The 22,807-nt window shown below is 44.8% G+C and overlaps 1 protein-coding gene across 14 annotated transcripts in view; it reads right to left on the minus strand.

Annotated features, from left to right (window-relative positions):
* MBNL2 (muscleblind like splicing regulator 2) overlaps positions 1-22,807 on the minus strand; it is a 251,239-nt gene that overhangs the window by 25,126 nt on the left and 203,306 nt on the right. For 9 of the 14 annotated variants that reach the window (XM_075336737.1, XM_075336739.1, XM_075336736.1 and 6 more), the window contains 3 exons: positions 16,683-16,883; positions 15,918-16,181; positions 203-256 (listed from right to left, as the gene is read on the minus strand). In XM_075336737.1, the coding sequence (XP_075192852.1) occupies positions 203-256; positions 15,918-16,181; positions 16,683-16,883 (519 nt within the window). The remainder of the gene's footprint in view (positions 1-202; positions 257-15,917; positions 16,182-16,682; positions 16,884-22,807) is intronic. The other 5 variants (XM_075336745.1, XM_075336742.1, XM_075336746.1 and 2 more) reach the window with 2 other exon arrangements.

A 22,807-nucleotide genomic window follows, 5' to 3' on the forward strand; every position in this document is an offset into this window, starting at 1 on the left:
TTATTTGTAAATTATGTAAAATAAATAACAAATAAATAGAATGAAGATGGCTAATTACGACTTGGATCATTTCCATACATTAGCTATATGCATTGGTTGTCTCAGATGATGTTAAAAAAAAAAGCAATAAAAAAATATTAGTCGCTTCATTGAAAAAAAAAAAAAAGCTACATGCAAAGCAAAAGGTGAAAGGTCAAAGTACCAGATCTACAGTTGCTTCGAGAGGTCGCTTCATTGCTTTGGCAGTCGACTGCGTCTTTTAATAACAGGCAGCGAGCACATGATGGCAGTGGGCCAATGGGATTCAAGCGAATTAACATACAGGTAAACAGCAAGCAGAGGTGCATCATGGGAACGGCATTGCATTGTGGATAGGTGAGAAGGAAAAAAATATTCTGAATGCAATATACAACATATAAAACACTAGGCATGCACAACAACAAAAATGTCTCTTTAAAGAAATGAATATTACACCTTGAATTAGTACTAAAGCAAAATGCATCTACTGTACCTTAGTTAAAGCAGATAAGAGAGTAAAATACAGATGTTTCAGGTCAATCAAATTAATATAGCGTCTCTCAAACTCCATTAGGCATTGGCAAATTAAAGATCAATTCACAGCAAGATTAAATAGCTTCCACCATGGCAGATGAGAAGTTAGTTGCTTTTTTTATTTTTCTATGCGCTGCCACCTGAACAAGTCGCTGGCATTGTATTTTACTACTCTTAAAAGTATATTGATGTCTAGTAACTTTAAAGCAAATGAAATCATAGATTATTTTTGTGATCATTTTAAGTTCTTGTATTGCAAGATGGGGTTAACCATTGTCTATTTCACAGCTAATATATCCGCTCACATAAATCGGCTACCTTTAATGGCTCGCTTATCAAAGTCTTCAGGCTGCACAGTAGTGATAATGATAATATGGAGTACCACTGCCCATTAAAATAAGCTAAATGTATTATAATGCTGAGCTTACATATTAGGGAATCTCCAGCCAAGAAATGCCCGGGTTGTCCAGGCACTTCACTCACTGAGAGGGGTCCCGAGCATGGCACATGGGATAACCCCATTACAGTCAATGGAGACTGCCATAAAAAAGCTCATAAAGTAATTTTGTGAGAATAACGTGTGCTACATAGGTGGCTCAAATTTAAAGGGAAACTGTCAGGTCCTTTACTGCAGTAAGACCAGGGCAGTCTTCACTTCTGTGTCGGGCATCATTGGGCTGGTATCCTGGGCACATCATGCTCTTGATAGCCATGATGCCAGTGAGTCTAGTAGGTACCAGAGGCAGTAAGGAGGCCAGGATGATGATGCCAAGCACAGAGTTGACGACTGCCCTGATCTGGCTGCCACAGAAGACAGAACTGGACATCGGTCCGGGGCAACATGAATCTTTTTACTCAACTCCCCATCTTAATGCTGCCCTATCTGAGGACATCATAAGTAGTGACAGAGACACTGATTACAGCCGTGTGTCACTAACTAATCAAAATGGTGAGGTTTACTGACACATGGGACAAGCCTTGTCAGCTCAGGGGTCCTCAGTATTCATGAGCTGTTGGCTATTATCACCCACTGATACCAAGTGACAGCTATTATTGTGTATAGAAAGAAAGCGATCACTCAGCAGTGGGTGGCTGCAGCTTGTGAATATGGAGGACTCCTGAAGTCAAGTAAATCATTGACAGGACTCTTAAATTTACAGCAATCAGCTTGTGCTGAAGTTTGACAAACTGATTTGTCATTAACTTCACCATATTGACAAATAAGTGATAGAATGTCAAGATCTGGGTCACTACTTTATGCTGGCCACAGATTAGCCTAGAGATATTGGAAATGTGTCCAAAACAGGCTTTATATATTGTATTTTGGTCTAACACACAAGCAGGACATCTAATTTAGAGATTGCATTATAGTGGAGTGCTGTGGGGTGAACACTACCCCCATAGATTTGCCAATAGGATTATAGCCCAGAGACTTTTATAAGTAGCAACTAAACACTGCTAGTTAAGATACAGAAACATTGTAGCAACAGTGAGGCCCACAACAGCAGATCTGCTCTTAGTGGATAGCAAAAAGTTACCGAAATTCACCAGTTCCTTATTACATACTAAGCTATAGGGCATTCCTCTATATTCTCCTCTGAAGAGAAGTGTCTATAATGGTGATATTATAAAACGGGACATTTACTTAAAGACTTAATTTACTTAAATCATTTTTAATATTGTTGGAAATGAAGTGTACATATACAAAGCAGACATTGCTCTGGTAATGTGAAGATACTGTACATAAGGCCGGGGCCACACAGGGCACTACTGCGATGTTCACATGGCACTCAGCTCGCGCTGGCAGTACAGCAGGAGCCGAGTGTCATGCTAGTATTCCTGCGACTGCGGTTCGACTGTGCGAGCGGACCTCAGCTGTGGGGGGTGGGCTGGCTCTGAGGAGGGTCGGGCCGGCACGGAGGAGGGGAGAGAGGCATTTATCTCCCTCTCTCCTGCGTTGCCGGCTATTGCGATTCTCGCTCTCCACGCGAGGTACACCGGTGTACCGTGAGTGCAGTGCGATTTTTCTCTCGCCCCATTCAGTTGAATGGGTGCGAGAGAAAAGAGTCTTGCATTAAGTCGCAGAATGCTGTGATTGTTTTCTCGGTCCGATTAGGGCTGAGAAAATAATCGCTCATGTGCGCTGACACACAGGCTAGAATTGGTCCGAGTGGAATGCGATGTTTTATCGCACTCCACTTGCACCGATTTTCTCGCCATGTGGCTTAGGCCTAAGAATAGTACCCCTTAAGGTATGGAATTACAATATATCCCAATGTAACATTATGTAACCATTCTAACCTCTTTATGAGATCAGAAGGTAAACACAGTCGTTACAGCAATAATTGATTTAGTAGATGTACAGGTATGGTACTCCCTCTCTATTAGGATGGCATTTAGCAGCTGTATAGATTTGGTACTCCCTGTTAATTAAGATGGGATAGAGTAGATGTAGAGTTATGGTGATCCCTCTCTATTAGAATAGCTTTTACCAGATTTACACTTATGGCTCTGCCTCTTCATTAGGATGGGATTTAGCAGATGTACAGTTATGTAACTCCCTCTCTATTAGGATGGGATTTAGTAGCTGTTTCGTTATGGTGCTCCCTCTCTATTAGGATGGGATTTAGTAGCTGTTTCGTTATGGTGCTCCCTCTCTATTAGGATGGGATTTAGTAGCTGTTTCGTTATGGTGCTCCCTCTCTACTAGGATGAAATTTAGCAGATGTGCAGTTATGGCATGCTCTCTTTATTAGGATGAAATTTAGCAGCTGTATTGTTAAGGCACTCCCTCCCTCTCTATTAGGATGAGATTTAGCAGATTTACAGTTATGGCGCTTACTCTCTATTAGAATGGGATTTAGCTCTCTTTAGGCTATGTGCGCACGTTGCGTTTTTCATGCGTTTACGCAGCGTTTTAAACTGCATCGTAAACGCATGCGTTCTGCGTCCCCGGCAAAGTCTATGAGAATTTAGCAAATTCCATGAACACGTTGCGTTTTAAAACGCAGCCTTTTGCATGCCAAATTTCTGACAAAATCGATGCGTTCTAAAAAGCAACATGTTACTTCTTTTGTGCGTTTTGGATGTTTTTCCCACTCTTTCTATGGCAGAGCAAGCATCCAGAACGCATGAATTCTACATCCATTCTGCATCCAAAACGCAGCTTTTTGGCTGCGTTTTGAAACGCACATGCAGTGACAAAACGCTGCAGAATATTTGTCACGGCAGAATGGAGACATGCACACATAATCTTATTAGGATGAAGTTTAGCAGCTGTATGGTTAAGGCACTCCCTCCCTCTCTATTAGGATGGGATTTAGCAGATATACAGTTATGGCACTTGCTCTTTATTAGGGTGGATTTAATACCTGTATAGTTATGGCACTTCCTCTACATTAGGATGGGATTTAGCAGCTGTATAGTTATGGCACTTCCTCTCTAGTAGGATGAAATTTAGCAGATGTGCAGTTATGCTGCTCACTCTCTAATATAATAGGATTTAGCAGATGTGTCGTCATGGCATGCTCTCTTTTCTAGGATGAAATTTTGCAGCTGTATGGTTAAAGCACTCCCTCCATCTCTATTAGGATGGGATTTAATAGCTGTACAGTTATGGCACTTTCTCTATTAGGATGGGATTTAGCAGATGTACAGTTATGGCACTTGCTCTCTCTTAGGATGGAATTAAATAGCGGTACAGTTATGGCACTCCCTCTCTATTAGGATGGGACTAGCAGCTGTTCCGCTATTTCACTCCCTCTCTATTAGGATGGGACTAGCAGCTGTTCCGCTATGGCCCTCCCTCTCTATTAGGATGGGACTAGCAGCTGTTCCGCTATGGCACTCCCCCTCTATTAGGATGGGACTAGCAGCTGTTCCGCTATGGCACTCCCTCTCTATTAGTATGGTATTTAGCAGCTGTTCCACTATGGCACTCCCTCTCTATTAGGATGGGACTAGCAGCTGTTCCACTATGGCACTCCCTCTCTATTAGGATGGGACTAGCAGCTGTTCCGCTATTTCACTCCCTCTCTATTAGGATGGGACTAGCAGCTGTTCCGCTATGGCCCTCCCTCTCTATTAGGATGGGACTAGCAGCTGTTCCGCTATGGCACTCCCCCTCTATTAGGATGGGACTAGCAGCTGTTCCGCTATGGCACTCCCTCTCTATTAGTATGGGACTAGCAGCTGTTCCGCTATGGCACTCCCCCTCTATTAGGATGGGACTAGCAGCTGTTCCGCTATGGCACTCCCTCTCTATTAGGATGGGACTAGCAGCTGTTCCACTATGGCACTCCCTCTCTATTAGGATGGGACTAGCAGCTGTTCCACTATGGCACTCCCTCTCTATTAGGATGGGACTAGCAGCTGTTTCGCTATGGCACTCCCTCTCTATTAGGATGGTATTTAGCAGCTGTACAGTTATGGCACTCCCTCTCTATTCGGATAGGATTTAGCAGAGGTACAGATACGGCACATGCTCTCTATTAGGATGGAATTATCTAGCTGTACAGTTATGGACGGGGTCTTACTGTCTGTAAGCGTCACTGTTGCTTTTGCATTTACATTCAAGTTCATCACAAACAATAAAGAGATGAGATTCAGAACTAACCAATACATAGAGAGAATAGATAACAAGGAAAAACTCAGTTCATACCCTAAATTTTCTAATTTTCTTGTTACACAACAAATGGCCGTACATTGTGTGATCTTTAAATACTTTAAAGGCCAACTTGAACTTATGTTTTTGAGTGAATGGATCTATCATTAAACTTAAAAATAAAATAATCTAAACTATGTTGTACTGTAACATTTGACCAACAAATATACGTGTAGATAATATGCTGCCTTCTTAATGTAATGCATGTGTTTCTGTTATAGCTAGCTTAACATATACTGTAGGATCATTACAATGCTAACAGACCATCTGCTCAGCAGAACAGGTACAGAAAACAGCAAAGTTACAGCCCTACTTTTATATGTCCCCAGTTGTAAAGAAGGAAGCATTTTAGTACTTATAATCTACCACTTCCATATTTATTAATATATTAGTATTCCTTCAGTTATTATTTTTAATAAGACTATGCATTTGGGATGGTTGGACAGCAGAAAATAAACCCTTATTATAGTTTTAGGCTCCACCACACTGTTCATACCTTTGGATAAATACACTAACTATATATATCCCCCATCTTTACTGCATGTTACTGAGCATGAAAAGTGGAGTAATGCAGCAGAAAAAAAATATATACATGTGCATACCACAATAACTACTGCCAATAGGACACATTTGGCATACACTAAAGGGTGCTTTACATGCTGCAACGTTGCTAGCGATTGCTAGCGATGTCTTTCGCCATAACACCCGCCCCTGTCATTCGTGCGACATTTGGTGCTCGTTGCCATAGCGAACATTATCGCTACGGCAGCGTCACACGCACATACCTTGTCAGCGACGTCGCTGTGACCGCCGAACAATCCCTCCTTCAAGGGGGAGGTGTGTTCGGCGTCATAGCGACGTCACTGTGGCGTCACTAAGCGGCCGGCCAATAGAAGCGGAGGGGCGGAGATGAGTGGGACATAACCCGACGTATCCCGCCCACCTCCTTCCTTCCACATTGTCAGTGGACGCAGGTAAGGAGCTGTTTCTCGCTCCTGCGGTGTCACACATAGCGATGTGTGGTGCCGCAGGAATGACGAACAACATCGTACCTGTGGCAGCAGCGATATTAAGGAAAGGAGCGACGTGTCAACAATCACCGTTTTTGAACGATTTTGCGATAGTTGATCGACGCTCCTTGGTGTCACACGCTGCGATGTCGCTACCGGAGCCGGATGTGCGTCACTAACGACGTGACCCCGACGGTATATATCGGTAGTGATGTCGCAGCGTGTAAAGCACCCTTAAGTCAATAGGAGCCTATGACTCCATTCAGTGTTTGTGGTGGGGGTATTCCCTGTCACAAAACATGACGTGAACATAACAGAATGTTGTCCCATGATCTGTACTCAGGAGCGCGCTGCTCCCCTACCTCCGGCTTCCTGCTTACAGGGGTAGGGTGCTGTGGAATGATTGACAGTTCTCACCAGCAGAATAGCAGCACTGCAGGCCTGAACTGTACACTGACCAATGCTGCTATATGAGGCTGCTTTGTGGCATCAGAAGAGCATAACTGCGCTCACGTTGGCCAGATCAGGAGCTAACAGTGTGTTCTAGCGATCTGACCAGTTTCACAGCAGCTCTTACAATTAAAAATAGCTTGTAAGCACTGTGCATGTGGAGCAACCGCTGCTAAACTGTAAAGTTGACTGGTAACCTAAGCAACTAGCAGTAAACAATATTATCCCTCTATTTGTGAGAATGGACAGGATTTGTATTAACACATTAATTACAAAGATACTTGTTTTTAAATGCTATTTGCAATTTTCCAACTCAATGTAATGAGAATAAAGCCCACTTTACACGTTGCAATTAGTTGTACAATCGCATTTGTGATGTGACACGCCCAGGTTGCATACGGGATCTTATGAGATTGCACGTAGGTCGTTCATTTGCTGTCACACGTGCGTTAGTAGTCTATGTTAAATTGATCAATTTTGTGTGCGATCCTTTAGATCATGTGTTCTGTGACGTATGCATTGGGCACCTTTTTTTTTTTTTTATTTATTGACTTGCCAAGCGTGTGTAATGTGTAGGGATGCGTTTTTACTATGTCATCTGCCATTCAGCTCTGCTACATGGCCGCTGACAGCAGACACAGACAGCCATGTAGCAGAGCTGAATGGCCGCTGACAGCAGACACAGACAGAGCCGCACTGTCAGAATGAACTCGGGTGAACTTCACCCGACTTCACGGTCATGCTGCGGCTCTGTCTGTGTCGCGCCCTGATTAGCGGTCACCTGTGAAGGACTCACCGGTGACCGCTAATCTCCTAAGTGACTGAAGTTAGCAGCCCTCTCTCATATACTCATTAATCCCCGATCCCCGGCACTGCACGGCGTTCACACTGCTCCGGCGGCTTTTACTGTTTTGAAAAAGCCGGCCGCCCATTAAACAATCTCGTATTCCCTGCTTACCCCGCCCACCGGCGCCTATGATTGGTTACAGTGAGACACGCCCCCATGCTGAGTGACAGGTTCTGGGACTGTACCCGGCTCTTCCCGATTTGCCCTGGTGCGTTGGCAAATCGGGGTAATAAGGAGTTATTGGCAGCCCATAGCTGCCACTAAATCCTAGATTAATCATGTCAGGCGTCTATGAGACACCTTCCATGATTAATCTGTAAATTACAGTAAATAAACACACACACCTGAAAAATCCTTTATTAGAAATAAAAAACACAAACATATACCCTGGTTCACCACTTTAATCAGCCCCAAAAAGCCCTCCATGTCCGGCGTAATCCAGGATGCTCCAGCGTCGCTTCCAGCGCTGCTGCATGGAGGTGACCGGAGCTGCAGAAGACACCGCCGCTCCGGTCACCTACACACAGCAACTGAAGACAGCGGCGCGATCAGCTGAGCTGTCACTGAGGTTACCCGCTGTCACTGGATCCAGCGGTGGCCGCGGGTAACCTCAGTGACAGCTCAGCTGATCGCACGGCTGTCTTCATTAGCTGCGTGGAGGTGACCGGAGCGGCTGTGTCTTCTGCAGCTCCGGTCACCTTCATGCAGCAGCACTGGAAGCGACGATGGAGCATCCTGGATTACGCCGGACATGGAGGGCTTTTTGGGGCTGATTAAAGTGGTTAACCAGGGTATATGTTTGTGTTTTTTATTTCTAATAAAGGATTTTTCAGGTGTGTGTGTTTATTTACTGTAATTTACAGATTAATCATGGAAGGTGTCTCATAGACGCCTGACATGATTAATCTAGGACTTATTGGCAGCTATGGGCTGCCAATAACTCCTTATTACCCCGATTTGCCAACGCACCAGGGCAAATCGGGAAGAGCCGGGTACAGTCCCAGAACTGTCGCATATAATGTATGCGGCAATTCTGGGCGGCTGTTGGCTGATATTGTTAGGCTGGGGGTCTCCCCATAACGTGGAGCTCCCCATCCTGAGAATACCAGCCTTCAGCCGTATGGCTTTATCTGGCTGGTTTTAAAATTGGGGGGGACCGCACACCGTTTTTTTTAATTATTTAATTAATTATTTCACTACACAGTATAGACACGCCCACCGGCTGCTGTGATTGGGTGCAGTGTGACACCTGTCACTCAGCGTGGGGGCGTGTCTCACTGTAACCAATCATAGGCGCCGGTGGGCGGGGAAAGCAGGGAATACGAGATTGTTTAATGGGCGGGCGGCTTTTTCAAAACAGTAAAAGCCGCCGGAGCAGTGTGAACGCCGTGCAGCGCCGGGGATCGGTGAGTATATGAGAGAGGGGGATAGACTGACATGGACAGAGAGTGAGGGACAGAGATAGTGACCGACTGACAGAAATTAGTGAATGACAGACATTGTGAGGCGCTTCAGAACGCAGCTTTTCAGCTGCGCTCTGAAGCGGACCTTTTTTAAGCTGCGGTGCAGAGCGCACACCTGCGCACATAGCATCAGACACCAAAATCGTATGAGGGATGTCACACGTTACAATTGACTAGGTTCCTGCAACAAAACGCTCAATTCTAGAGAAAGATACGATGTGTTTGCGATCAACGGTTTTGCGTTCAATCATGATCGCACGTAGCTGTCACACGCAAATACGTCACGAACGATGCCGGATGTGCGTCACTTACAACTTGACCCCAACGACGGATTGTGAGATATATTGAAGCGTGTGTAGCGGGCTTAACCCTCTGATCTTGATGCTGGTCAGGTTCTGTTTGGGATCCATCATGTATATGGTAAGATTAGAGCTGTAGGCATCACTATTGTTCCCATCAAATCTTACCGAATTTATGATGAGGTATTAAAAATCCTTACAGATGCATAAGAAGGCATAAAGCTAGTATACAGCTACAACAAAATATGTCTGATGTGCATAGAAACTTGTTTTGATAAACTGTGCCCAAATACCATTTTAATAATCCTCCTGACAGTAAGGCATGTTCCTTTTTAGGATTTGGAGTTCTCTTGCTGTATTTTTTTAATTCTTGTGGGCTTAAAATGTTCCATGTTATCCATAAAAGAAATGTTTTCTTTAGCATGACTCAGAAACTGGCAACTGCAGCAGAGGAACAGCTTTACTCCTTCGTTGGTATAAGGACATGTGGTGTACTTTAGAGATCAAATCCTTTTCAAGTGTAGAAAAAGAATAATATGGATGTGCGTGAAAACAAGAATATACCACTGACTGCACACCTACAGAAAACTGCATTCACTAGAGAGAAATTGTCCCACCAGGGTGTGTTCTTCCAGGTACAGGATTATACTGGATTGTGCTAATGGTCATGTCACACATAACAACAGTGACGACGACGACAGTGCTAAGTCGCCATTTTCTGTGATGTAGCAGCGACCTTGCTAGCGATGTCGCTGTGTGTGACATCCAGCAACAACCTGGCCCCTGCTGTAAGGTCGCCGGTCGTTACTGAATTTCCTGGACCATTTTTTGGTTGTTGCTCTCCCGCTGTGAAGCACACATCGCTGTGTGTGACAGCGAGAGAGCAACTAACTGAATGTGCAGGGAGCAGGCTTTTGCGGACGCTGGTAACAAAGGTAAATATCGGGTAACCAAGCAAAGGCTTTGCTTGGTTACCCGATATTTACCCATATTATCAACGTCCGCAGCTTCTTGAAGCCAGCTCCCTCCTTCCTGCACACGTAGCCAAGGTACACATCGGGTAACTATAAGCGAAGAGCTTTGCTTATTAACCCGATGTGTACTATGGTTACGAAGCACAGCATCGTTAAACGGGTCGCTGCTGGCTGGAGGCTGATCTCTGATTGCTGTGGAGATCTGCCTGTGTGACAGCTCACCAGCGACCTTGTAGTGACGCTCCAGCGATCTCTGTCAGGTCAGATCGCTGGTGGGATCGCTGGAGCGTCGCTATGTGTGACAGTACCTTAACACTTTAGGCACAATGAAGGATTAATTGATCGTTAATTCCACACAATGCTAATTGTAATGACATAAGGATCTCATATTTCAAAGTATATCGACAACCTTTCTACTGCTCGTACTTAAAGGGCTTCTTTACTACTGGAGAGCCCCGCTTATTGCAGTGCCACATAGAAAATATAAACAATTACTACCTCTAGAAACAGTGGTGTTCCTACAATATCAGCGCTGCTTTTATCAGCGGGTATTGTGGCATTGTTGTGCAGTTGCTGATTGACTACAGGCCTTCAGTACTCTGTATGGGTGGACGTCCGCTCTCACAGAATAGTAAAGACATTGCAGAAATGGTAACGCTGTGGGAGGAGAGTATTGATTGTTTTTATATGGGGCAATTAAGTGATTAAGCAGGGGTTGTCCAGGAGTGGACGACCCCTTTAAAAAGGCAGTGCATATCTTATTCCATCGACCGTTGAGACACATGCATGCTCGATTAGGTTGAGTGTGCAATGTGTAAGGTGGGATATAGCAGTTGGATGAGCATGTGTTTGCCTAACGTGTGTGGCCCCCTTGATACGGGTGGTGGGAGCACTGTTAATGGAGACATCTTATGGAAAGTTTAAATAGGCACCTTCTGATGGATCCCTTTTAGTGCGGTACACATTAAATAATCCCTCATAACTATTGAGACCATCACGATCTATAATACTATGCCATTGCTATAAAACAGATCTCTTGTAGTGCTAAACAAGAAAAAGTTGGCTCAACATTTGTAAAATGGATTGTGATACTATAGTAAGACCTGAATGAAGACTTCTTTACATGTGGACCAGTAATAATCCAGAAAGACCTCCAAATGAAAAGAAAGCATGCTGAAAGAAGAAATGCAGGTAAACGCAGTGCAGTACAACTTGTTGCTATCAGTAATGTAAGAGTTAAACTCTGCATTAACAATGAGAATGGACTGCATTCATCTGCCTGATTACAATGTGTGAGTATGAGTGGCAGCTTTGTGCTTATTTGGGAAGAATGCTGCTATTATCCACATATGACAAGTCACACTTATATCACACTTATATGTAAAATGTATCATTAGCCATTGTCTGGAATGCTACTATAGACAATAGCCTTTGTATACTAACAAAAGGCTATCAGAAAATAAACTACAATGGCTCCATTCAAGTGTACAACAAGGATGAAGGGAGAGCCTGGACTCACTATTCCAACCTTGGTAAAGATTATTCTTACAGTTATAAATATGGGAACTCTGGCTGATGATGTGCACTGACAAATAAGGGACCTGATAACAAGGTTGGTCGAAAAGACGTGGCCATCGGTAGAGGTGGACATTCGCCATGATACAAAAGAATGAAAATCAACCGATCCAAGAGAGGGATTTATTGTGGAATATGTCAAGAAAATATCCCCTATGTAGATTATACGAGAGTGTTCAGTGCTCATTAGTGCGGACTAGATATTTAGCTAGTGTGAATTGCTACATACCAGTGATATCTTTACAAAACTAGAGATGGTGCAAAGCAATTCGCCCAGCAGTCCAGTGGCTACATCAATCTGTGGCTACTAGCCTGGAGCCCCAAAAAACAACTTTTACCTGATGGCATACTCAGCTCCTTTTTATTAGTCTAATACATTGGCTAATTTAAAGAAGAGCCGCCGATGTCAGCAAGAATGAGGTGGTTCTTAAGGCTCCCATCCAATGGCCACAGCAACTCACATGTCCACTGAAATGTGTCCTACAAATCAATCGGCACCATTTATTTCCAGAACAGCTTCACTGCTTTTACCTCTCCTAAATATCTCTGTATGGAAAAGGGCTGCAGACTGTGCTAGTCTATACAGAGGGATGAAGAGCTATACTGACATATCCAGGCATGGCGAGGGCCAAAAGCACACTTCTTTACTTTCCACCATGTAAACAAGCATATGGACAAAATATGAAAACTATTAACATATAAACCGGGAACTTTCCCTGGGCGTATGGCAAATGAATGCCACAAAAAGCAGCCTAAAGGCCGCTTTACACGCTGCGATATCGTGACCGATATCGCTAGCGTGCGTACCCGCCCCCCCCTCAGTTGTGCGACACGGGCAAATCGATGCCCGTGGCGCACAACATCGTGCAGACCCGTCACACTACTTACCTGCCTAGCGACGTCGCTGTGACCGGCAAACCGCCTCCTTTCTAAGGGGGCGGTTCGTTCAGCATCACAGCGACGTCACAGCAGCGTCACCGAACCGCCGCCCAATAGAAGCGGAGGGGCGGAGATGAGCGGGACGTAACATCCCGCCCACCTTCTTCCTTCCTCATTGCGGGCGGCCGCCGGTAAGGTGAGGTTCCTCGTTCCTGCGGTGCCACACATAGCGATGTGTGCTGCCGCAGGAGCGACGAACTACTTCGTACACCGAGCAGCAGCGATATTCGAGAATAGGGGGCCATGTCACCGATGAGCGATTTTGACCGTTTTTGCGACGATTTAAAATCGCTCATAGGTCTCACACGCAAAGACATCGCTAAAGCGACCGGATGTGCGTCACAAATTCCGTAACCCCAACGATATCGCTTGAGCGATGTTGCAGCGTGTAAAGCGGCCTTTAGTTTGTATTTACTGATCTGCCCCTGAAGTAAAAGAAAAAATATTTAGAAACATATTGCAATTAAATGGAGTTCTCCTCACAGCACTTATAGCCTGCACATATTGTTAAGTGCTACAGATTATGTTTGCTGTATATAGAAAAAACCATTAGAATACTGTGTAAATGGGGCAGCGTTCCTTTCATTCTGAAGTGAGGTATGTATACTTATCTGTATTCTTTGGTTTGGTTCCAAAACCTACAGATTTAAAGAGGGTTTCCACCAAATTTCTCATGTTGAACCAGACACACAATGTAATAGTAGTGGCTGGATAGCAGAATGAACAATTTTTTTAGCTTCCCTGTTTGTTGCAGAGATATTAGCATTTAAAGTATTTAGCAACTAGTGAGTTAATTTTCATGGACTTTGTCAGATAGTTTTCACTGGAGGTGTGAACTTCATCCCCCTTATAACAATGACCAATCATAAGCAGGCAGCAATAGTGAGGGAAATAAGAACACACCCCTACATTAGAAAATGCTTTCTCCTGTGTGAGGCATAAAGACACCCCTGTTCTCACAGCAGAATAATTACACGTTTGTGTGAATACAGCAGACAGAGGTTATTACTGACACTTTGAGCTTTTATCTCCTGGCAGTACATGTGAGGACAGGGGCAGCACAGCTGAGTTTAGCAGTGTTACATTACAATCCCTTCTATTAACTCTCCTCTCATAGCGCTGCCAGCTTTGCTGTGCCGACTCTTCCCCAACATTGCCTGTCTAGAGATGTGAGCTCAAAGGTGCAAGTAATCACACTACAGCTCCCTGTAATCACTCTGCAGTGTGTAAAGAGCTGTCTGTCATCTCACACAGGAATAGCCTGTTCTGAGCTATTGAGGGATGTGTTTTTTTCTCCTATGTGTTGCTGCCTGCTTATGATTGGTCACCATCATATAGGGGCAACTACACATCTACAATAAAAACGATCTGATAAAGCTGACTTTGACTTAATGAATATTAGCTCATTAGCTGCCAAATACTGAGATGATGAATATCTCCACAACAGGGAAGCAAAATTAAAAAAAAACAACAAAAAACCGCCCCCCAAAAAACCAACATATTATTCTGCTCTGCAGCCACTATTATATCACAGCCACTATTATATCACGTGTCTAGTTCAACATGTCCAGTTCTTTTTACAGGAATATTCTCCATAACAAAAAATGGATAACATTGCAAAAACAAGCAACTACGGTATACAATCTATTTCTTCGATCTAAGAAACAGATGTATTTTTAATTCTAATGTTTCCTGCTTGTTACCTAGGTTACCAGTAATTATTATAGTCTATCAGAGTTGGTTTCCTAGGCAAGGAGTGCAGTGCTTTTAAGCTCTTTGCTATAGAGCTTGTAGTTACTGCTCTGAAGCTGGCTAGATTTGGCTAGCTTTTAGTGAGCCTGCGCACCTCCAATGCTGCAGAGACATAGCTGCCTCTGCTTGAAGCATCAGATAGCATACAATTTGAGATAGGCAATTGCACTAATTGTCCAAGCTGGTACACAAGCAAGAGAACACCACTTCAGGATAAACAGGATGCTGGGAGGTAAGGGAGCAGTGTGCTTCTGAAGACTGAAGATGATACAACCTCTTAGAGATAATGTTCCCCTTATTAAAGTGAACCTGTCAGGTGTAATGTATAACCACGAGCAGTTCTGGGTGCATATTGCTAATCCCTGCCTATCCCTGTATCTAGCAGCATACATAGAGAGAATTTTAGAAAAAGTATTTCTAAAGATCCTCTATGATATGCTAATGAGCGCAGGGACTAGTCGCAATGGCATTAGTTCCTGTGCTCATTCCGCCCTCTTAGCATGTTAGCATGCCCACAGGGGCGTGACAACATGCTATTCAATGCAGCATCACCAGTGGTGAAGTGCGTACCTGTCCGTTGTTACCGCTTCAGAACGCTGGGCTTAGGGTCAGTGCGCATGATTAGAATGACCGGCACTTCCGGTCATTTGGACCGCTCTGAAGCCGGGACACGTACACCTGGCTTCATAGTGCGCATGACTGGCAGTGCTGGGACTTCTGATCATGTGCAATGACCCCTGACGCGGTGACAACGGATGCAGGTATGTGGGTCACATCACCACTAATGACTCTGGGAAATTAATAGCATGTTAGCATGCACCTGTGTGCGTGCTAACATAATAAGAGAGCGGAATGAGCGCAGGAACTAACGCCCTTGCACTAGTCTCTACGATCATTAGCATATCATAAAGGATCTTTGGAAATACTTTTTCTAAAGATCTCTTTATGTATGTTACTAGATGCAGGAACAGTTAGGCATCAATTAGAAATATGTATCCAGAACTGCTCGTGGTTCTAGAAGCATACTGCACTTGACAGATTCCCTCTAAGCCACCCATACACTCAAATGACAGCTATTCCCCTGACTCGCCTATGAGCGCTTGACATATGACATATTAGCTATCCAATTGCGATGAAACCAGAAGATTTAGCAACCAAGTAGATTTAAAAGAAGAATTAAAAGTAGATAAGCTGTAGTGAGCTTACAGTACCTTTTCTGCTGAGCAATGTACAGCACTTTATGAGACATCACATTGTTCTACTTCTCACCTAACAATAACATATTTGGTTGTATGATACAAAGACCTACAGTTCCTAACTGTGAAATAATCTGATCTGGCTTGCTTCATACATGACCATTCTGAAGGCAGGTGCGTACTTTACTAGCACTTACCATTACGGTTGCAGCTGCAGCAGCGGCTTGTGCTGCTACTGCAGCCTGGTTGGCTTGATGTTGTGCAGCTTTGATTTTGGCCTGCAAATGTGCAGGAGGGTGAAAATATTTGCATTTCTCCCTCATGCAGCGACCCTTAATGTAATCCATACAAACGGTTACAGTGTTATCATTTGTATCAATCATCGTGCTGTCTGCTGGGTGCGCAAAGCGGCAATCAGTCTCTCCCCGTGCACAGTTTCCTCTCTGAAACTCCCTGCATACCTACATAGGACATACAAGGATAAATAAGTGCACATTTTATACAGCTGTAATAATGCATACAGTTCTAGTACAACACTGAAATTCATGGTTCATAAGAGAGGTGAAGAAAGCAACACAGGCATTTGTTATTGGTGTATACATACATCATATGGGCCTATGGACCTCAAGTGTAACCCAAGGCCATCATCAAGACCTCCCCTATTCTACAAGCAAGGAACAGCTAGAAAAAAGCATGCACTTCCAAGAAGGGAGGATGTCTAATTCAGATGGATTAGAGAAGTATAAACTATACAAACTATACTAACATGCAGTTTCTATTTACGACACTATTTTGGGTGGAAGATCTATGGAAGTAACAGTAACTATCTCATCTGAGTGCTATTCTAATTCTAACAGGGAAAGACGGAAATGAAAGATTTAGCAACTATTGACGCAAACAGTCTAACCTGTGCAAAACCTGAGGTGCTCATCAATATTTAAGGGTTATGATGACAACTTTACCTCCAATTTATCTGTCCTGAGAAGTTTCTGAGTAGCAGTAGAACCGGTGACAGATACAGGTGGACTTCCAGGAACAATGAGAGGTGTAGAGGGCAGTATTTCGGTTGGGACTAATCCAACACCTGGTGCCATCGGAGTAAGATATGGAGCAAAACTAATAGCTGTATTAGTTCCTAATGCTGGAGCTACAGGAAATGTGGGCTGAAAAAGAAATACATTAGTAAGTGCATGGTTAGAAGGTAGATTTATACATACAAATCTGAGTAAGAGAGCCAAAAGTCCGAGAAAATGAAATAGGAAAAAATACGTATATCTATTATTTTCCCAAACTGAAAACTACATATAGGGAGAAACATGTATATATATATATAAATATAAAAAGTGCCTTCAAAAAGTATTAATACCCCATAAACTTTTTCACATTTTGTCACGTTACATCCACAAACTTAAATGTGTTTTATCGGGATTTTGAGTTATACACCAACACAAAGCAGAAAATATGTGTGAAGGGTAAAGGGAATGATACATGGTTTACTAAATATTTTAAAAATATAAATTTGAAATTCGTGACGTGCATTTGTATTCAGCCCCCCCCCCCTATGGTCTGACACCCCTAGATAAAATCCTGAGTGACCAATTTCCTCCAGAAGTCACCTAATTAGTAACTTGAGTCCACCTGTGTGTAATATATTCTCAGCATAACTGCAGCTGTTCTGTGGTTCAACATATCCCAGTGATTTGCAGCATGGTTTCATGACATGTTGTACTTCATGTTAGTGGTAATTTTTTAAGTGACCTTGAGGGGCCTGTGTGACAGTACATATCCCAAAGTGAAACCATTTAAAAAACTGGACCCCTCAAAGTGCTCAAAGCCACTTATTAACTCTTGAGGTGCTTCACAGGAATTAAAGAAATGTGGAAGTAAAAAAATGAACATTAATTTTTCCCACAAAAAGCTCTAGCCCTAAATTTTTCATTTTCACAAGCCTACCAGGTGAAAATGTACTGTAAAATTTCTTGTGCAATTTCTCCTAAGTATGCCGATACTACATATGTACCGTGTTTTTCCAAAAATAAGCCGTAGCAGGGATTTTCAGTATTTTTTCGGAGCAAGGCTTAAATATAAGAACTATTAAATTTAAGCCATAGTCGCGGTTCAATAATGAAGTGTTCATGCAGATAAAAAAGTTAAAGGATACTGCAGGACTCTTCATTATAGATAGCAGACACCCCACAATCACACTGACCAGATGCCGAGCGGCTGGACCTGCTGTGGATCACACACCCACCCACATCAGATCTCACACCCGCACACACCAGATAACACACAATCACCCATCAGATTGCACACACACACACACACACACACACACACGCGCACCACATCCAGCGATACCAATTTCTTCTCGCCGGCAGAATACTGAAATGCAGTGCGGTGGAGCGCAAGGACCTGCGGCTGCGGACGGAATGCTTACAGGACCTGTGATGCGTAACTTTCTCCCATTTTTCCCTGTGGCCAGAGGCATTCTGTACCGACGGATGTGGTGAGTGACTAGTGAGTGTGTGTGGGATAGGATCGGTGATTGGGTGTGTATGAGTGTGTGATTTCATGTATGCGAGTGTGTCGGCCAGAAGCAGGGGAGGATGGCGTGCAGCATACCTGCTGGGAGGGCGCACCAAAGATCGCAGGGAGACCTGGGAGCCACGCAGACGTCTGGGCACTGGTAACTATAAGTCTCCTGGGAAGGATGGGGGGCGTAAACTTACCACCAACCATGCTTCTCCAAGAATAAGACCTACTCCAAAAATAAGCCCTAGCGCTTTTTGGGGGGCAAAAAAAAGTACAAGACAGTGTTCTATTTTTGGAAAAACACGGTAGTGGAAAACTACTGTTTGGGAGCACAGCAGAGGTTGAAAAAGAATGAGAGCCATTTAACTTTTGGAACAACAAATTGGCTGGAATAGATAGTGGATGCCATGTCACGTTTGCAGAGGCCCTGATATGCCCAAACAGTGGGTTATTGCTTTGTACGGTGGCAGTGGAACTACTGGTCCCGGTTTTCTATCTCATGGAATGGAGGCATCTCGTTTTGGCCATCTACCTGGAGTTACTGTAAGACTGTGGAAGGAATAATAAAAATAATTGCATAGTTAACCTGCCTATGTGATTAATACAACCTTCAGATTTTCACACCTACCAAAACTTACACCATTTTGCAAACTACAGCTTTCAATGAGGGGGGGAAGTGAGCAAATTGAGATAACACGTGCGTCACAGAATTTTATACCATTGGGCACTAAAGAAAACATAATTACATTTTTACCACAGAAAATTTAATTTTAGCCCCAGATTTTACATTTTTACAAGGAGGAATAGCTGAAAATGCACAATTTCGTCGTGGGGGTCCAGACTGTGTAAGCGAGGGGGCCCACACTCCCTCTCAACCATTTACCGTATTTTTCGCTTTATAAGACGCACTTTTGCTCCCCCAAATTTTGGGGGAAAGTAGGGGGTGCGTCTTATAAACCGAATATACGGGGGTGTGTGCGTGTGTATATATATATATATATATATACATACACACACTGCAGAGTCCGCTCTGGAGCGGTGCTGGGGGCAGGGAAAGCTGGGAGCGGCAGCGTTAGATCTCCTGCTCATATAATATGCACAGCCGCTGTCCAGCAGTGTGGTGCTGAAACTGCATCACGCTGAGGGGCTGGGGCGGCGGGGCATATTATATCTGCCTGTGCTCCCTTTGATCGCACAGGATCCCCCCTGTGTTAGATATCGCCCCCATGCTGCTGCTGCCCATAGTAAAATAAAAAAGCTTTACTTACCTCCAGCGCTGGTCTCCGGTCTCCTGCTGCTGTTGTCTGTGATAAGGCACGCAGAGATGATATCACTCTGCCGTGCCGATCACATGACCGGCAGCGAGAATCAGGAAGTGAAGGAAGCCGGAACTCAACTGCGAGGAGGGAGACACGAGGAGGGACAGCGCTGAGGAGGTAAGAAAAGAGTGTTTTATTTTATTATGGGCAGTAGCATGGGGGCATATCTAACACAGGGGAGATGTGCCATCTATAGGGGCCATGGGCAGCTGTATGGGGGCCATATCTAACAGGGGAGATGTGCCATCTATAGGGGCTATGGGCAGCTGTATGGGGGCCATATCTAACAGGGGAGATGTGCCATCTCTAAGGGCCATGGGCAGCTGTATGGGGGGCCATATCTAACAGGGGAGATGTGCCATCTATAGGGGCCATGGGCAGCTGTATGGGGGCCATATCTAACAGGGGAGATGTGCCATCTATAGGGGCCATGGGCAGCTGCATGGGGGCCATATCAAAGACAGGGGAGATGTCCCATCTATAGGGGCCATGGGCAGCTGCATGGGGGCCATATCAAAGACAGGGGAGATGTCCCATCTATAGGGGCCATGGGCAGCACAGGGGGAAGTGTCCCAGCACAAGGGGGTTATATTCAATTTAAGGGGGCCATATCCAGATTAAGGGGGGCTAATTTTAGGATGGAGGGCTATGAGGGACATATACCCTATATGATTTGTTAGACGGACACTGGCATTATAAGATGGACCCCATTTAACATTAAAAAAAAAAACTCTTTTCCTTCACCAAATTTGGGGGTGCGTCTTATAATCAGGTGCGTCTTATAAAGCGAAAAATACGATAAATGCTGCAACTGCTGTTGATTACGGCATTTAAAGTGTAAAACAGCCAGGGGTAGTGTGCCTAAAGCAGAGTTAAGTTTAAAAAATCTGAACATCTCATGTAGCACTGCTTAATCCATCATCCAAAAATGGAAGGCGCATGGCACAACTATGCCACCTAAATAGACATCCCAAACAGGGAGAGAACTACCGTATTTTTCGGACTATAAGACGAATTCCCCCCCCCCAAATGTTGGGGGAAAGTGTGGGGTGCATCTTATAGTCCGAATGTATGCTACGGGGAATGAGGGTGCTGCGGTGGAGCGGGTCATCGGCGGCATGAACAGGCTGTAGCAGCGCCTGCCGTGACCACGTGGGCCCACTCATTAGCCTCTTTTCATATGCACTGCATCCTCTCGCCCATCATCTCTCAGCGCTGAAGCCGGCGCTGACAGGTGTGCAGCATGATGGGCGGAGGATGAGCGCATAATTAAGAGCCAGCCCGCGTGAACATCCCTGGCAACTACAGCCTGGAGTGGTCATGTGTGGCTATATTCATTGCCCCCCGTGCATCATCTGCACGGGGGGCAGTGAATAAGTACGGTATGCTCACCATTCCCTGCAGCATCGCGATGTCCTCCTGTCTGCCGGCCCACTGATGTGTGTGGAGAGCGGTGTGCACAGCGATGACATCATCGCTGTGCGCACGGCTCCACACAGGTCAGTGGCACTGCTGCTGGCACAGACAGGAAGACGAGCGATGCTGCGTGTCGTGAGGAAAGGTGTATATAAATGTTTATTATTTTGTGTGCCACAGGAAGCGGGCCATATACCATACCATATACCAGGATTGGAGTATATAGCAGGATAGGGGCACATATCAGGATGTTGGCATATACCTGGATGGGGGCATATACGGTACCTGGATGTGGGCACATACCAGGATGGTGGACATATATACAAGGATGGGGATCATATACAAGGCAGGAGGATCAGTACCAGGATGGGGTACCTTAGTAGAGAATTTGGGGACATTACCCTTATAACAGTGTCAGCAGCAGATCCTCCCCCATAACAGTGTGTCATGACCACATTTTTTGCTGAAAATTTTATATTCCTATTTTCCTCTTCTAAAACCAGGGTGCCTCTTGTGAGGTAAATCCGGAGATATGACGATAAATCATGATACTCAAGTATGTCAGGAAGCCCTCTCCTGGTGTCACCCCCCCTTTCCTTCACACAACTGGTTTAGCAACAAATCCCATGGCCATGTCCTGTGATATGGAAATTAGGTGGCTTAGGGACAATGGACACAGGATGACTCCCTGCCGTGACCCTGTAGTGGGGGCTGCTAGCTAGTTAGCAAGGCTATGGAAATAGCCAGACAGAACGACTCCAGTAAAAAATGGTTCATATCTCGCAAGCCATATTTCCGATAAATATGGCAACCATAAAAATGGTGTCTCTGCATGCGGACGATGCCGGCACACCCTTTTTATGGGAGCAGGACATTGGGAAATGCCCCAGGCGTGATATCAGCCAATGGGGAACTGGCAGACAGGTCATGAGTCCCCTCGTTCTGTGGCTAAATTCATAGCTGTCACAATGAGAGCGTTGGCGTCCGCCTACGACGCTCCCAGGCAAAGTTATGGCCCATATTCCATGTTGGGATATTGTCCATAACTCAAGCCAGGGGTGGAGCAGTGCTCCCTGTGAGGTCACGAAGGTAGGAGGAGACCTGGATCTGCCCAGGTTGATAACCCTACTTCGGCCATTTTCCAGTGTTCTTCTGCTCGGGGGCCTGGTTGGGAAAGACCTGTGAGGGAGTTCCTGGAAACCTGGTCTACAGCGCCCCCCTGTGGCCAGACGCAACAAGGTAACTGCTGGAACTGTGTATGCCTGTTTGTAACCCATGCTTTGATTGTGACTGTACTCTGACATATGTATATTCTGTAGATTCCCTATTGTATATATTGTAGTTTCTAGTGTGCTTTAGGCTGATTAAATTATATAATTAATCTTGGGCTGTTCTGTTATCTCGATCTTGAATCCCACGTCTGTGTGTTCGGCTAATAGTTACCGTAAATCGGTTGGTGGCAGCGAATTGTGCCAAGGATTATTGTGGGGAGGCCAGTGAGATTCGGGGAGATTTTATATATTCCGCCCGCGGAGGTCGGGGGAATATATACCTTACTCTCACCGGGGACCCTTCAATAATCGGCATAAGTAGTATAGCGGCCTCCTTGCTTATTGTCGGGCAATTCCATAATTGGCCTGACTATAAGAGGGGCGCTAGAGAGCGCGTCACGTGCTCTGTCTGACGGTCGGGAGGTATAAAGGAGGGGTGACCCCCACTTGTTACCCCCCGATTGTGACGTACTGGTAGCCAGCGCGGGGGATTTCTGAGTGACCCCCCCGGTGGTTTGTGACATATTGGTGGCATAGCGGTGGGATCGA

The sequence above is a fragment of the Anomaloglossus baeobatrachus genome, chromosome 2, assembly GCF_048569485.1.
Source record: "Anomaloglossus baeobatrachus isolate aAnoBae1 chromosome 2, aAnoBae1.hap1, whole genome shotgun sequence".
Taxonomy (NCBI): Eukaryota; Metazoa; Chordata; class Amphibia; order Anura; family Aromobatidae; genus Anomaloglossus; species Anomaloglossus baeobatrachus.